The sequence below is a fragment of the Aspergillus heteromorphus genome (assembly GCF_003184545.1).
Source record: "Aspergillus heteromorphus CBS 117.55 chromosome Unknown BO70scaffold_1, whole genome shotgun sequence".
Taxonomy (NCBI): domain Eukaryota; kingdom Fungi; phylum Ascomycota; class Eurotiomycetes; order Eurotiales; family Aspergillaceae; genus Aspergillus; species Aspergillus heteromorphus.
This window is the reverse complement of record NW_020290406.1, coordinates 999,340-1,014,349: the sequence shown is the minus strand read 5'-3', so window position 1 is coordinate 1,014,349 and position 15,010 is coordinate 999,340. Positions and strand designations below refer to the sequence as shown.

The 15,010-nt window shown below is 50.1% G+C and overlaps 8 protein-coding genes and 1 non-coding gene across 9 annotated transcripts; 4 read left to right on the top strand and 5 right to left on the bottom strand.

Moving 5' to 3' along the window:
• Positions 1-408: 408 nt before the first annotated feature.
• Positions 409-819, top strand: BO70DRAFT_348690 (uncharacterized protein; the record flags this gene model as incomplete). Its single annotated transcript, XM_025541625.1, has 1 exon — positions 409-819. The coding sequence occupies one exon, from the start codon at positions 409-411 to the stop codon at positions 817-819; it is 411 nt and encodes a 136-aa protein (XP_025404027.1).
• Positions 820-1,002: 183 nt separating this feature from the next.
• Positions 1,003-1,075, bottom strand: BO70DRAFT_t14. Its single transcript has one exon. It is a non-coding gene; the product is annotated as a tRNA-Lys (tRNA).
• A 357-nt stretch (positions 1,076-1,432) lies between these two features.
• BO70DRAFT_6931 (uncharacterized protein) lies at positions 1,433-1,907 on the bottom strand. Its single transcript, XM_025548652.1, has 2 exons — positions 1,794-1,907; positions 1,433-1,736 (listed from the first exon to the last, which is right to left on the bottom strand). Exons 1-2 carry the CDS (start codon positions 1,846-1,848, stop codon positions 1,582-1,584), a joined length of 210 nt encoding a protein of 69 aa, XP_025404026.1. The 5' UTR covers positions 1,849-1,907; the 3' UTR covers positions 1,433-1,581.
• Positions 1,908-2,261: 354 nt separating this feature from the next.
• BO70DRAFT_327382 (DUF3632 domain-containing protein) lies at positions 2,262-3,247 on the bottom strand (the record flags this gene model as incomplete). Its single annotated transcript, XM_025540695.1, has 2 exons — positions 2,893-3,247; positions 2,262-2,827 (listed from the first exon to the last, which is right to left on the bottom strand). The coding sequence occupies exons 1-2, from the start codon at positions 3,239-3,241 to the stop codon at positions 2,262-2,264; spliced, it is 915 nt and encodes a 304-aa protein (XP_025404025.1). The 5' UTR covers positions 3,242-3,247.
• A 1,222-nt stretch (positions 3,248-4,469) lies between these two features.
• Positions 4,470-5,297, top strand: BO70DRAFT_348688 (uncharacterized protein; the record flags this gene model as incomplete). Its single annotated transcript, XM_025541624.1, has 3 exons — positions 4,470-4,815; positions 4,888-5,099; positions 5,286-5,297. The coding sequence occupies 3 exons, from the start codon at positions 4,470-4,472 to the stop codon at positions 5,295-5,297; spliced, it is 570 nt and encodes a 189-aa protein (XP_025404024.1).
• A 613-nt stretch (positions 5,298-5,910) lies between these two features.
• Positions 5,911-7,135, bottom strand: BO70DRAFT_402175 (uncharacterized protein; the record flags this gene model as incomplete). The annotated part of the gene is made up of 2 exons (XM_025547010.1): positions 5,911-7,018; positions 7,081-7,135. 2 exons carry the CDS (start codon positions 7,133-7,135, stop codon positions 6,003-6,005), a joined length of 1,071 nt encoding a protein of 356 aa, XP_025404023.1. The 3' UTR covers positions 5,911-6,002.
• Positions 7,136-8,219: 1,084 nt separating this feature from the next.
• Positions 8,220-9,499, bottom strand: BO70DRAFT_357416 (MBL fold metallo-hydrolase). The gene is made up of 2 exons (XM_025542033.1): positions 9,069-9,499; positions 8,220-9,002 (listed from the first exon to the last, which is right to left on the bottom strand). The coding sequence occupies exons 1-2, from the start codon at positions 9,413-9,415 to the stop codon at positions 8,270-8,272; spliced, it is 1,080 nt and encodes a 359-aa protein (XP_025404022.1). The 5' UTR covers positions 9,416-9,499; the 3' UTR covers positions 8,220-8,269.
• A 1,815-nt stretch (positions 9,500-11,314) lies between these two features.
• BO70DRAFT_402171 (histidine acid phosphatase) lies at positions 11,315-13,136 on the top strand (the record flags this gene model as incomplete). The annotated part of the gene is made up of 7 exons (XM_025547009.1): positions 11,315-11,462; positions 11,522-11,606; positions 11,658-11,706; positions 11,771-11,899; positions 11,949-11,982; positions 12,049-12,300; positions 12,352-13,136. 7 exons carry the CDS (start codon positions 11,315-11,317, stop codon positions 13,134-13,136), a joined length of 1,482 nt encoding a protein of 493 aa, XP_025404021.1.
• Positions 13,137-13,789: 653 nt separating this feature from the next.
• Positions 13,790-14,760, top strand: BO70DRAFT_367480 (putative L-cystine transporter; the record flags this gene model as incomplete). The annotated part of the gene is made up of 2 exons (XM_025544564.1): positions 13,790-14,278; positions 14,398-14,760. 2 exons carry the CDS (start codon positions 13,790-13,792, stop codon positions 14,758-14,760), a joined length of 852 nt encoding a protein of 283 aa, XP_025404020.1.
• Positions 14,761-15,010: the final 250 nt, after the last annotated feature.

Sequence of the window (15,010 nt, the reverse complement as noted above, 5' to 3'; positions counted from 1 at the left end):
ACTGTCCTGCAGCATGAGTATTCCTGATGATACTGATATTATGAGTGTTATAAGGATTGCTATCCTTACATATTGCTGATTATCCTACAGGTTTTATAAATATTATGAATATTAGATTTATCTTAATATCTATATTAATGAAGATGTTTATTTTCTTGAGTATATTAGTCTTATTCTCCGCAAGTAATCTTTTTTATAGTCTTAGAATAGAAAGACCGGGATTGCCACTTCGCGCTGCTGCCCTGATGAAGGCCGGAAATGACGAAAGTAAACCAACCTTCTTTCATTGCCAATTTTGCCATCTTCAATCTTCTGCATACTTCATCTCTTGACTCCCTTGTCACCTCATGGGGCGCTGTATATTACCCAGACCCAAGTCTCGTAATAGCTCTCCTTTCCCCCAAAGCCATGGCTTTCATCTACATATACCGGGCCTTAAAGCGTCATGTAGCCCAGCTAGTCGACGACGCAAATCACATCGACACTAAATCGCTCACCTCAGAAGACCCCCTTACCCACCCTTATAAAGCCTCACCGAGTAAAGCCATAGATCCCGCTCAAATCCTAGGAATCACCCTAAAACACGACCCAAACGATGAAAAGTACTACGAGGTGGGCTGGGCCACGCCAGACGACCCCATCAACCCGCATCAATGGTCCTTCTCGCGACAGATCGGCGCCACAATGTGCGTATGTCTGATTGCCTTGCTTACGACCATGGCATCTTCCATCGACGCAGCCATCCTCACCGACGCTGCTGAAGAACTCGGAGTCTCCGAAGTCGCAGAATCACTCGCCACGGGTCTGTATCTGGTCTGATTCGGCGACGGGGCGCTCATCGCCAGCCGGCTGTCTGAAATAGTCGGCCGGTCTCCGACGTATGTGGGTGCTCTGCCGATCTTTGGCGCGTGGTGGGATAAACAAAGGAGAAGGTAATCAATTCTTATTAGAGGATTAGACGACTTGTTGTAGAAAAGCATGAAAAAAAAATCGAAAAAAGAAAGCCCAACGCGGGGGTTGAACCCGCAACCTTGAGATTAAGAGTCTCACGCTCTGCCGATTGAGCTAGCCGGGCTACTTGATATGTGACGCAAACATTTTTAATTACATGAGAATAACGTCAGTCTCTGACTTATACTGATTCGCCATCCCCTCTATTAGCACCCAATTCGAGCGATTTCAGCTTCGAACACTGAACATCCAGAAGCTTGAGCTCCTTCGCTGATGCCCCCTCGACCCGGTCTCCTCTTCATGTAAGCAAGTGCCGTCAGTCCCCCATGCCGGACATCGACCCCATAGAGTACATGAACCCCTCGGCCAAAGTGGTGCAATTGAAACTCAAAAGATGGGATGGCTGGGGTGACATTGCTAATTAGCCTTGTTTCATTGCGTATGATAGAGGCTTGCTAGCTTTGCCGTTTTGCTTTATTGTATCATTTCTTACCTACTACTGTGATAATGTGCTTCTTCTTCTTGATTTACCCTGTTAATCATGTTCCAAATATATATCCTTCGGTACGATAGGGCGTGCCAAACATATTCTACCCGGATTTGCTCCGTCTGCAGGCAAGGACAGCTACCCTAATGCGAGAAAGCAAACGCCTCGTCCCACAAGAGTCGTATCGGCTCGGCACAGAAATCGTTGATCTCGAGGTGGGACGATTTCACCGCGTCGAACACCATGTTGATGGGCTCTTCGAAGGTGTATTTCGGCCATGTGACGTTGAAGCCGGAGACTGACAAACTGTCAGCTATCCACACATCGTGAATCGGCAGAGGGTCAAATTCCTTACCGCCGTGAGAGTTGGGCCAATGGGTGTTAGAAAAGCTCAACCACATGCGACACATCAAGGTAGAAAGATCAATGTATGCCGACCTTTTCTCTGCGGGCTCCACATCAAAGGGGCTGGTCGGATACCCCAAGCCCTCTGTATTGTGGAAGACGAACGCGACCTCACTGAATTGAGCCACACCAAGGACGTCTGCCCTCACATTCCCCGGCACGGCATTGAACCGATAACTATACACCGGGGCACTGTAGTTACTCCATATCTCCGCGGCGGCCCTTCTCGGCGCCATAAACATCATATCGCCGATATAAGAAGCCGCTCTTCCAAACTGCTCGCCGTACGAGTAACCGTATGTGCTTCTTGGCTTGAATTATGGATATACAACCGCGAGCTAAGAAACGGTCTTCTCGACGGGTAAGTGATTCGGGAGAGGATGATGGTGGATATGCCAGCCCAGAGCTGTTCTGATCCTCATTGATTCACAGAACCCCATCCCCCCCCCCCCTCAATCCTCTCCATCCGCTCCATCATGCTCTTCGCAATCCTTCTTGTCTTCCGATCCAACGCCGTAACGGTTGAAACCCACGCAGCTCTCTTCTTCCAATATGCCCATCGTTCCTTCGACCAGCCCTTTGGACCAGTCCACCTACCAAATGCAACAGCCTCCCATCCCATTGATCCCTCCTTCTTATATATCTCCTTACCACAGTACTCAATCCACACCGCTGCCGCAGGCACCCATCCATTCAAGATCCTAACATCGACCTCTCCCAGCTCCTCATCTCGCGTCTTATTATAGTCCTCCTCGTCATCGTCATCGATAGGGCTGATATAGTCCTCAATGCGCGGAAAATGAAACTCTTCCCAAGGCGCCGCTTCAAAGGTCCGGAGCAGGACCTCCGCTCCATACTCGATCAGGAAACCGAATTTATTAGGGCGGGGAAGACGAAGATATAATTTTGCTGTAAAGATATTGGCGTTGATGAATCCCTGTCGTTTTATATCACGCTCAGGGACGTTAGATGAGTTGTCCACATCTATTGCGAGTTAGTTTGTGTTTGGGATCTGGGAGGGAGGGGAAGGGAGGATGGATGCAACCCACGGTTGAAGGTGAACTCGCTCAGATATATCGACAGCCCGTTAAGCTCGCGAAACTGGCCATCGCAGTCTGGAAGTTCGTGGAGGGCAATCACGAAGTCCACTAGGCGGTCGCCTTGTTCTGGGAATCGCTCTACAGCGGGTATGAGGACCGACCAGAGGTCGCTGTAGTGAGGCGTTGGGTCTTCTTTTTCCGCTTTTGCAATGGTGCCTGACATGCTTTCTTTGGCGAGTTTCGAGGCTGGGATGGAGGGGTTGTCCAGGAGGGACCTGAAGGCAGAGATAATTTCCGGACGAGGTGGCCATTCGTCTTCTGCGAGCTCGGTTAAGAATATTTCGTACTCGTTTTGCATTGTGGTCGTGTGGGAAAAAGGGGGGGGGGGGGGATGGATTGTGGTTCAATGATGGATGCGGCTGTGAAAGGGGAAGCTATTCTAGTTAAATAACAGTTGGTCGCTGTGGTACTAATAGAGGGGCGAAATGGTTAGCGTCTGACTCATGTATCACAACAAGTCAGGTCAGCCTCAGATGATCCCTGTAGGGCTACACATCTCCTTGCTTACTGGTTGGTGAGAGAATGCAACTGGAGACCGATCGCGATCGAGAGCGGCCCCCATGTGGTGCCTGTCAGAATGTCAAGCATTGCCAATCAGGTGAAACGTTGTCTAAGCAGCCGGATAATCATTTTCAGTCCGAGAGTCCCGAGCCCTTCTTTTTTCAATCTTAACCCTCCTAGCGGCATCCATGCGAACCTCCCCAACATCCATTTCACATACCTCATCTTGATCGAACTCAAAGCATTGATGGAATCGATTCCTCTCTAATCAAAAGCTTTTGTTTGCATTCTCATGGGGTATACAACTACCAACAAGTGCTAGTTTGGGGGCTATGTATGAGGTGCAGCCTCAGCCTAACGGGACATCTGGATCCGTTTCCTCGGCAGGACCCTGGTCTCGGAGCAATAAGCAGCCGCTGCTCATTTGGAGAAGTCTTCCCAGGCTGCCGTATTCCAAAGCTCCTCATTGGGTCTTTCGCGTAGTAGAGGACCGATGCTTATTGTTCCCCAAGCCACTGACAGACCGTGCGGTTAAGGGTTCAGATTGGAGATCTCAGTTATGACAACCGTCAACATCTGATACTTTTCGTCGAGTCTGCTAAAGTTAATTGATTCGGGTGCCATTTGTAATATAGAGTGGCCTCTGGGATACCTTCTTTACGTCCGATCAATTGCATCCATCTCCTATAGGGCGTAGGTGGTCAAATCCCCTGATCAATAGGGTGCCGGCACCCGAAACATCGACACCCTGTCCATTGCCAAGTAGTGCTGATATAATGCTGTTTTCGACCCCAGTGTCATTTCAGTCTGGCCCCTTCTGGATAAAGATTCTGGCATGAGAGCATCCGTAGAGGCCCGAAGCAGACGAGCAACGGATGATGTTAACAATTGGAAAGGTATAAAGAGGCAAAGGAATTGCTGCGTAAAGTCCAATCCATCCTCGACAGCCATTCCATCTCAATCCCAAAGACCATTCAAACCAGCATCCACTTCATTACTCTGAAAGTACCATCACTCTTTCAAAAATGCCTTTCATTCTCAAGACTCTCGTCCTGAATGCCCTCCTCGCCGGAGCCCTAATGGGTCAAGCCGTGAGCGCTGGCGCCCACAGCAGCAACAACATCCAGGATGCGCCTGTGGCCATCAACGCCCGCGAAGCCCTCCCCATCGAGAACTTCGCCAACGACCTCGACAAGCGCAAGAACACCAATAAAAATGGAAAGGAGCTCTTGACCGCCGATTTCCCCAGCAAGGACTACACGTGCCCCGCGACCGACAAGTACAGCGCGACCAGGTACACTTCTGGGCAGTTAACCAAGGCCTACGCTGAGGCGGCCGATTTAGCATTCAAAGATAAAACTCTTGGAACGAGTAAGTCAGATTCATAGTCCCGCTCCCTGGCAATGGGAATGAACATGTATCATAACCGGAGAAATCATGCAGAGAAATACCCCCATTCCTTCGCCAACTATGATAAGCTCGATTTCCCGTGCGGCAGAAGAACTATGGAGTTTGCCCTTGACAGGACGAGCCCCGGCACTGTGTATGCTGGTGGTGAGGTGACGGACTTTCCGGATAGGCTTATCTTTGAGTATGCGTCGAAGACGGTTAGGGCACAGTTCTGTGGTGTTATTCGGCACCAGGATAAGGACTTTGTGAGTTGCACGGCTGCGTAGGGATGAGGAGGGTTGACGTGGCCGTGTGTTGGGAGTGTGGTGCCTTGCTTATTTTGGATGATTCTTTGCCTGAGATTCGCGATTAGATCAAAGAAAAGATATTTATCTTTATATAAGATAATAATGCTTTCTATACAGCGTATAAGATAACTATATAATTCAAAGATTAAGTCCTAGAGTTGACAAAATAATCTCTATACTTAACTCTATTAAGTGTACATAATTTCTATTAAAAGAGAAGATTAATAAGATTAATCATTTGCTTAAAAGCATATATAGTAGTACTATTACAAAGAGCCTTCTCTGAAAGACTTTATATATAGTTTAGAAGCAGATTTATATAGACATTCAAGAATCTTTATTAGCCAGTATGTTAAAAAGAATAGAGATTATGATTAAGACAAAGAACTGATATATAGAATATTAAAGTCTTATATTTGTTAATTTAAGTAAGTTCAATAAGATCTATTATTTAACCACTGCATGTATTAATTTTAAAGCCATATATTAAACGCGTTCGAAGATATATATATTTTTATATAGTTGGGTGGACAACCTGAGTAGGCCCGGCAACGGGATCGGATAGACTTCTTTCTAAGAACTATATATGCTCGACGGGACGCATTAAGACCCTTGTGATAGCCAGACAGTTGATTGCTATGTGGATTTGATGGAGATGTATTGTTGGTTGATAAATGCGAGATAGGACACTCAAAGTCAACATTAAAAAGCTTTCGGCACCTGCTACGTATATCGAAAGCGCCGATTATGATGGTAAACTCCTGGATCAATTAATAAAAAGCCACCAATCTTCGCCCATGAGCATACTACCGTAATTATCATTAGACTCATAATTCCAACCTCCCTGCAAGTCATCTCTCGCTATACGTTTCTCCCATTAAGTTCAGACCCGTGAGTGGCAATGCTAGACGCATCTACCTGTCGTTGTGATGCTATGAGCTGCCGCAGTTGCTCCTCTCTCTCTTCCAGCGACTGTAAATACTGAAGTCTGTCCTTACTCCGTGCCACCCGGGCCAATTCCTCGTGCAGATCCGATAGCGACATTTGCTCGTTCATCACCACGGATGATCCATCGTGAGATCCCCCGAAATCAGGAGAAGGTAGTTCGGGCAAGGGACCTCCTGCGGTGGAGGAAGATGCCGCCATCATCTCATTAAGACCGTTCTCCTCTGAGACATTGGAAACTTCAGCTTGCGCTGATCTGTTCCTCTTGGGCTCGCGGATAGTTCCAACACTGAGCTCAAATACCGGCTGTTGCCGCTGTCTTTCGACCGGCCTGTTGCCAAATTCATTGACGGGAGCTCCGTCTATCTCGGAGGGCAAGTTGGACTGGAATTGGACGGGAGGGAATTTCGACTCGGGATGCACGGCTTCCTTTCCCTCTCCCTGCTCATCGCCACCGTTTTCAGGGCCATGTTTTCTCTTCCTCCGCCGGTTGAAGTAAAACAACGCAATCAACACGGCACATATAACAACCACAGGCACCGCAACGCCAATCCCTGCTTTTGCGCCAGTTGAAAGCCCCGACGACCCAGATCCCATTTGGCTCGACGTGGAGCCCATCCCCGTCTCACTTGACGCAGAGCTCATGCTCATGCTCTGTATCTCTGTCACCGTGACAACTCTCGCGGTCTCGCTCGGCGCAACTTCTGTTGTAGAATAAACATCGCCGGAAACCGTCGTCGACGCGGCAGACGTAATTCGTGATGCGTAGATTGTTGTCACAACCGAGTATATCGTGACGGCGTCCTCGATTTCCATGTCGTCTTTTACCTCGTGTCTACGCCGGTGAAGTGCTGCATACGGCGCCATGTATTCCGGGAGTGCGGCATCAACGCCCACCAGGTCGCAGAAATCGAGGACTCGACCGGGGGTCCCTATCGGAGAGCGTGAGGGTAAGTACTGGGACTGCTATCGGATGGTTCGCGTGGGAACTGACATCGCTGGTCCCGGTTGACGGGACATTGGTCGAAACAGGATTGGAATTCTGACATCGCTGCGATGGACTGGAACTCTGTGCACATGCAGACATAATCGGATTGCGAGCAGTTGAACCCGAGGGATAGTGGGTAGAGGCAATTCAGCTGCCGTGGAAACGACCTTAGTAGCGTGCCTTGTCTGACCGTCGGATAACGAATACCTACCGAGCAGCGAGGGATTTCGCGCAGATAGCGCGAAACCAAGTGTCTCCGGTCGGTTTCCTTTCTGGGATAGATATCTTTAGTTAAGGATAGTAAGAAGCGCCGGATGCCTCGCCATAAATCCATCTCTGCGATTGGGAGACGTATCCTCCCCGATGCGCATTATCGAAGCGGAGATGAACTGGGCTGGGGGCGTAGAAGTGGGGAAATATGGAACAGTCCTGGAGGATGCGCTATCTGGGGGGGGGGATTGCATGGCTTTAACGATTTCAAAGCGTTGTTAGATCCAACGGAGCAGGTGCTAGTGTTGCGCTAGGGCGGATTATCGGGTGGTGAATGGATTGTGGAACTATCATGAGGTTCCTGGGGTCGTGGATGTTCACACGAATCGTATCCTCGGCTTCGATTCGATAGCTTCGCCGTTTGAATATTACGCACACTATTCGAAAGCACGAGGATCAAACCAATCATCCCCCGCTGGCTTTATCCGACAAACGTTGCTGCTGCTGCCCTCTTTCGAACCTGTGGAGGGAGAGATGTTTAGATTCTCGGAATCGCTCGAACATGGAGTAAACAAGAGCACGCCGGTAGGTTGGATGCAGTAGTCTGTGAGATAGGAGCCAGGCAACGATTGGTGCGGAGAGCCAACGCTCTATCGATTCGGGTGTTAGCTCACTTATCTAGCCATATTGGGCTTGAGATTGATGCACCTAGTGCTGTCTCTTTATCCCCCGTGAATCTTGGCGAATGGTTCAAAGAGAACCGGCCAGGGGTTGGAATACTGCGGGAAAATAGACAGTCAGTCAGATGCGAGGGGAGATTGAAGATCAAGATCAGTGAATAGTCAAAGCTATATAATCCTACTTAGTTTAGGTGGTGGACGGCCCCCCACCACAGCCACATTAATCTCTACAATCTACAGCAAACAAGATACAACTAAGACTGAGTGGGGTATATTAAATATAAAAAGTCCTACTTAACAAACACCTAATGACTTGCCTCCACCTTCCAATCCGACAAAAACCTCCACCGACTCAGCTCCTTCCACCCCGCCGCCTTCCACCCGTTCGCCTTGAGCGGAAACGTCTCAACCACCCCCTCCAGGCACGAATCATGCGCAAACGCCACAAGGACATTATCCAGCGCATCAAACTCCTTCATATGATCCACACTATGTTCCGCTTCCACCGGATCATTCGCAACACTGCGCCCATTCTCATCAACATTTATGCGGTAAAAGGGGCTTGTTCGATACTTCTCCGGAGCAGGATGGATGGCCTCAAAGATTTCCCCGGGACACGCTATTGAGCCACCGTATGGGCTGGGGGCAATTTGTTCTGGGAGTGGAACCCCATGTGATGGGCGCAGCTGACCTGCATGGTGGACGGTGTCTGCGCCCATCAGGATGAATGTGTCCTTGCCATCGGAAATGGTTCTGGCAAGTCCACACATGTGTCCAATTGAGTGGCCGGGGACGTCGAGGAGGTAGAATGAGCCATCATGGAAGAAGTCGTGGGCTTTGTATCCGCCGATCGTCGTGTCAAACTGTGCTCTTTGAATCTCGACGAGAGGTCGACCGCTGAAGTCGCTGTCGAGGAGCTCTCCTGAGGGGTTGATGGGATATGCAGGGAGAACAGAGGCCGGGACACCCGGACCAACGATGAGCGAAGTTGAGCTTGGGAATGTGGAGGGGTCTCCGACGTGATCGAAGTGAGTGTGACTGTGAGGCATGTGAGTCTTGTGTTTCGGGATCATGGAATACAAAGGGGATTCGATTAATTCTTACCTCCAGATAATCGCATCAATCGTGTCTAGCTCGACCCCATTCTCTGTGAGGATATCGGCGACATTTTTCTGCACGTCGAGGGTGAAGACCCCCGAGCCGATGAGACTATCGTATATCGGCTTTGCGAGATTTTGGTAGTCCTTTCGGACCCCGAGATCGAAGACCAGTCGTCGACCTGTCGGTTTGTGCTCGATCAGAAAGGCATATGATTTGGCTGTCTGAGACTTTACACCATTTATCTCGGGGGCGACAAAGATGGAAGTTGGGAAATGGATGGTGGATGTTGTGTCAATGATGCTGACATCCACGGTGGAGGTGGATGGGGGAATGATTATAGAGGATGTCATTTTCGTGAAGATGGGGATGGATGGTAGTTGTCAGCGTTGGGAAGCGTCGTCCAAATTTATATCTGATTAATTTGACGTGGGGCTCTTGAAGAATATGCTGGAAAGCGAGGAGATGTGAGCTTACATTTCGGGAAGGATCGGACGTTGTCACGTTGCTTAGAAATGGATCAATGCCGCATGAGCCGGGCCATGACTCATTTGTCAACAGGATGTATCGCAGTGAATGATTATATTCTTCTTTCCAGGAAGCTGGGGGCGAGGATGTTATACCCTGGCTATGAATCGATAATCACACCCATTGTATCCTAGCTGTGATTGATAATGGTAATTTAGACCCCCTTCCTGAGCAGTGAAGGTATTAGTAACGACCCCCACTTCCCTTCTTCTTTCTTCCTCCTCTCCTCGAATCAAATCATCTTCAACTCCCTTGAGGCCTGACCTTTGCCCTTTCCTTACACCCCGGTGCATTGAGCTGTTTTTTACACTTTCGGTACTGTGACCAAGCCTTTCTTCGGGCGCAATTATTAAAGCGCTTGATAAGCAGTTATGGCCTTGCCCTCACAAACAAGCTTAAATTGGACGGATCCAGAAAATCATAATCGGAAACAGATCAACCAATAATTAACACTGGGTTGACTCTGCCACTATGACATAGCTTATAAAGCCTCCATGATCTGCATAACCCGATACTTTTAACTGCGCAACTTCGTTCGAGGTCATGCGTCCTCATCTACAGCCACATCGTCATCTACGACAAGGCAAGGCTGACGGTGGTGACAGCGGCTTTGGGTAACAAGGACATCCTCTTGAGTTTTGACTTCAAGTTAGATGTTCGCGACTATGATCTCAAATCAATTTCCGAAGGATCTCCTGGATGAGGCCACCGACAGTTCGCGGTGAGCTTTCAGATGCAAAAATCTTCTTTTGATTTCTTATAGCCCTAAAATGATGGCTTGTGTATTCTCCTACTATGATGCTAATTTTGATTTCATGATCTGCTAGACAGAAATCTAACAGGGAGAGCCCCTGCTGTTGTGAAACTAGAGACTTACGAAGCAGACATAGTTATGCTATCAATGCAGTAAATTCCCTGTACGCCATACAATGTCGAACAAGAAATTCGGAATGAGTTCGCCCAGTCACTTCGGGTAATAAAATACAATATAGAAAATCCGACATGAAGGGTCCGGAGAAGTTCCTTCGCTTGAAGTCCGAAATTGACTCTGGCCCGTGCAGTCAATTGCCTGTCTATACTACCAGCTATCTAATATTTTTCTTCCAGATACAAGACATGATAGCGCAGCTTTTTTTGCATCGACTAGATAACTCTTTTCGCGGCCATGTTCATCATACTGACTTCATTCCGTTCATCGCTTTCGAGAACCCTTTTTCCAGGCCTACGGCGAAAGACCCCCTTACTATCCCAGATGAGGCTACGCCCCCGAGTCCACCCTTCAACTCGACTCGATCATGAAATCCGGCATGTCGCTTAGGAACGAGTGTCCGGGTGGGGCATTCCCTGGGATGAAAAGCCAGCGGCACGTGGGGGCGAGAAGCCCGCCTTCTGGCGCAACCGGGAATGACAGACGCTAACAAAATGGTGGCTTCGCCTAGCGTCAGGCACCTGGCAACGTCTGGCTGCAGAGCATGCACGTGTGCTTGGCTTCATGTTAAAATAATCTATCCAGTCGCCAAGATAGGGACTCACGACCGCAATCGAATTTCACATGACAGTTGATGGGTGCCGATGGACTCCGGCTAGACGCCTTGGAGCGGCGTTTCTCCACTCCCCAGAACAGGATATATAACCAGGTTGGGACCCTGTCTTGAAAGACGCTTTTTTTTTGTCGATCGACAAGGTACAGCGTCCCAACTTTCAAGTGATTTGTTACATCCGAAATGGCCACTATTGCTGCCGTCGTCGCCTCTTTGCTCGGGGCTGCCAATGCCCAGGTCCTTGCCCCGACCAACGACATTTTGTTTCCGTCAACGACCGAGTCTTCGAATCCTTTGATCTACTCGGGTGGAAACACCCCGTGGTTTGCGGGTCAGTGAGGCGAACAGAACCCTTTTGCGATTCTTTACTGACATGGAAAACTGCGCTAGGTCCCAATGTCTTCGGTATTTCCAACGAGGTCCCATCTCAGTGTACCGTTCAACAGGCAGCCTACGTCGTGAGACACGGTAGCAGGTGAGGGTTGCAGTGTCACCAGGACATTCACACATCGTTCTAATAAGATAGATTCCCCGACTCGGGATCTTACGATTCATGGGTCGCTCTTCAGGAGAAGGTGCGTTTCAATGCCGAGAACAATGTTGCAGCCTGAAGTCCAACATGTGCTAATCTTTCTTCAGATCCAAGCTGCTGTCGAGGACGACTGCTTCGAAGCCCGCGGTGCTCTGTCATTCATCCCCGACTGGCAGACCGTCCTGACCGACACCACCCTCCAAATGTCTCAGGAGTCTATGACGGGTCGGAAGGAGGTGCGTTTGATGATTTGGATGCGCGCGGGAAGATGCTCACCATATTCAGGCTGTTGATCTCGGATATACCCTGAGGGCTCGCTGTAAGCCTTTCCTCCCGAAACCGGTTCCATCTCAACTGTGAAGATTCAATGGCTAACCGATACCAGACCCCGACTTCTACGAAGATGGCAACCCGTTCTACGTCTGGGCCAACCAGTACGCCAACCCCATCAACGAGTCGCGGGTGGTTCAGACGGCTCAATCCTTCTTGCTTGGATATATGTACGAGTACGCCGATACATACGGCACGGTCGTCAGCGTCAACTCCACCGGCTCCGTGAGCGCCATTGGAAACTCCCTCGGGCCCTCGGATGCCTGCCCCTTGTACGTCAACGACGCCTACGACAACGTCACCGACTGTAAGAACCACCCTTCCACATCCACAAACTCCCACACTAACCCGTCTACAGGGGACAGCACCTGGATGCCCGCCGCGATCGACCGCATCAACTCGCTGGTCAGCGGCAACCTCACCTTCGACGAGACCGACCTAACCTTCTTCCCCTACCTATGCGCCTACGAGAGCCAGATCAAAGGCCGTCTCAGCGACTGGTGCGGCGTATTCACCCAGGACGAACTGACCAACTACGCCTACTCCCAAGATCTAAGCTACTACTACGGCGTCGGCCCCGGCTCGTCCGACCCCACCAAGATCCTCTTCCTGCCCTTCCTCGAGAGCCTCCTGGACCTCCTTGCCGAGGGACCCGGCCAAAACGGCACCGGTCTGAACGGCACCACCTTCACCGTGCCCAACCTGATCATGGCGTTCCTGAACGACGACCAGATCGCCGAAATGACCGCCGCCATGGACCTGTTCAAGGGTGAGGAAGCGCTGTCGGATGCGTACATCCCCGCGAACCACCTGTACAATGTCGCGCACTTTATTACGATGCGCGGTACTGTTGCCTTCGAGGTTCTGGACTGCGGTTCCGGTAGTGAGAAGAACGCTTCCGATGAGACGTATCTGAGGATTCTGCTCAATGATGCTGTCTACCCCCTGCCGATGTGCAAGGATGGTCCCGGCAGCAGTTGTCTTCTTTCGGAATATGTCACCTACATCAAGGATAAGAATGCCGAGGCGGGTGACTTCATCGACTACTGCAATGTTACGGAGGCGGGGCACCCGGAGACGGTTGCCGGGGCGAGCTTCTTTACTGATCTGTCCTTGGACTTTTTGACCATGGTCAAGCCTTGATTTGTTGGATGGCGTGGTCGAAACAATGATGACGGGTGGCAGATTGGGAGGTTTGCGTTGTGGATGTTCATTTTTGGTGTACTATTAATTTGAAAGCGAATCCGCTTACTTTAGCAGTGGATATCGCGACTAATCATATAAATAATGTGTCTTCTTGAGGGTTGTATATATCACCATCTCAATACAATCTGATTTTATCTCCTTGTTCAGAATTTGCATTTTCTTCCGACTGGAATTGGGTTGGATTTTATCTTTACACTGCAGCAGAAATGCAGGACTTCTAGGAAAGCATACACGCCACGCCCTCGAGGGGGAAATTCGGGGTGTGGCAGTAACGTCGCGCCCGAACAATCCGCACAACCCAAACCCGCCAGTCGACGATGGCCTGATGGATCGATTGATTGATTGATTTGATTGATTCGGCAGGGGTATCTATCTTATCTATCTACCCCTCATCCTCATCAAAGTGGAGCTCCGAGACACGGAAAAGGCCCGAAATCCACCCGACGAAATCCGGGCAGTCCAGTCAGTCTGCTGGCAAGCGCCCTGGAGTTGGAACAAAAACATCGGATCCCATTTCCCCCCCATCTCTCACCAACCTCACCATCACCATCCCCAAACCCCCACTTCCCCCATCTAACCCAACAATGACAATGACCATCACCATCCACACCCTCCTCCTCGCCATCTCCCAAGCCCTAGGCTGGACCTACACCCTCATCTGGTCCGTCTCGCTGTACCCCCAACTCTTCCACAACTACCGCCGCCGCGCAACCGAGGGCTTCTCGCTCGATTTCGCCCTGCTCAACGTGCTCGGACTGTGCGGCTACACGGTATTCAACGGCAGTTTACTCTTCTCGTCGGTCATCCGCGCCCAGTACGCCGACCGACACCCCCAGAGCCCCGAGCCACCTGTCCACCTCAACGACTTTTTCTATGCCCTGCATGGCGCGGTCATCTGCGGGCTGATTTACAGCCAGTTCCAGTGGCCGGCGCTGTGGAATATCGATCGCAAGGGCGCGCAGCAGATGCCGGGCCGGGTGACGATGATCTTGCTGGGTGTGTGTTTTGCGATCGTCGTGGTGGATGTGCTGGGCGTGTGCTATTTTCCGGCCCTTGGTGCGGGGGAGTGGATTGATGTGGTGGGTTCTTTTTTTTTTTTATCATCCCCCTCATCTGCCTGAAAGAAGCGGTGATTGGAAATTAGGATGAGATGTGGGATGTGAGTTGACCTGAGCGGAGCTGATGATGTCTGCTCCAGATCTATCTCATCGGCAATATTAAGCTCTTCCTGACAATCATCAAATACACGCCCCAGGCGTGGCTGAATTACCGTCGCCAGTCCACTCGGGGCTTCTGCATGGTTGCCATCCTGATGGATTTCACCGGGGGCATGCTCTCACTTGTGCAGCTGTTTATTGATACCGCGCTGCAGAATGACTGGTCCGGGGCGGCGGGGAATGCGCCGAAGCTGGTGCTGGGGAATATCACCATCTTGTTTGACGTTATTCTGATGGTTCAGCATTATTGTTTGTATGCGCGCACGTCGCGGCCCGAGACGGTGCGACCGGTGGAGACGGATCCGCTTTTGGGGGCCGAGGATGGGAGGGTGGTGCGGGAGTAATTACCTGTGGCTGATAGATGGGTGAAGTGGCCTTGGATGTTGTGAAGTTGGGGTTGAGATAGATGGCTTTGTTGGAATCTAGATTGTGGGATATATGCTGGTGTATATACAAGAAGATTGTTTTTCCTGGGAGGGAGTTTCGCTTCTGAATGAATGGTATTCAATCTCAGAGCTTGGATAGCAACTAAGTGAGAGCTGTTTGGTGTGATCCGAGCTCTTATTGGTAGATTCCCTTGCGCGAATTGCAGGA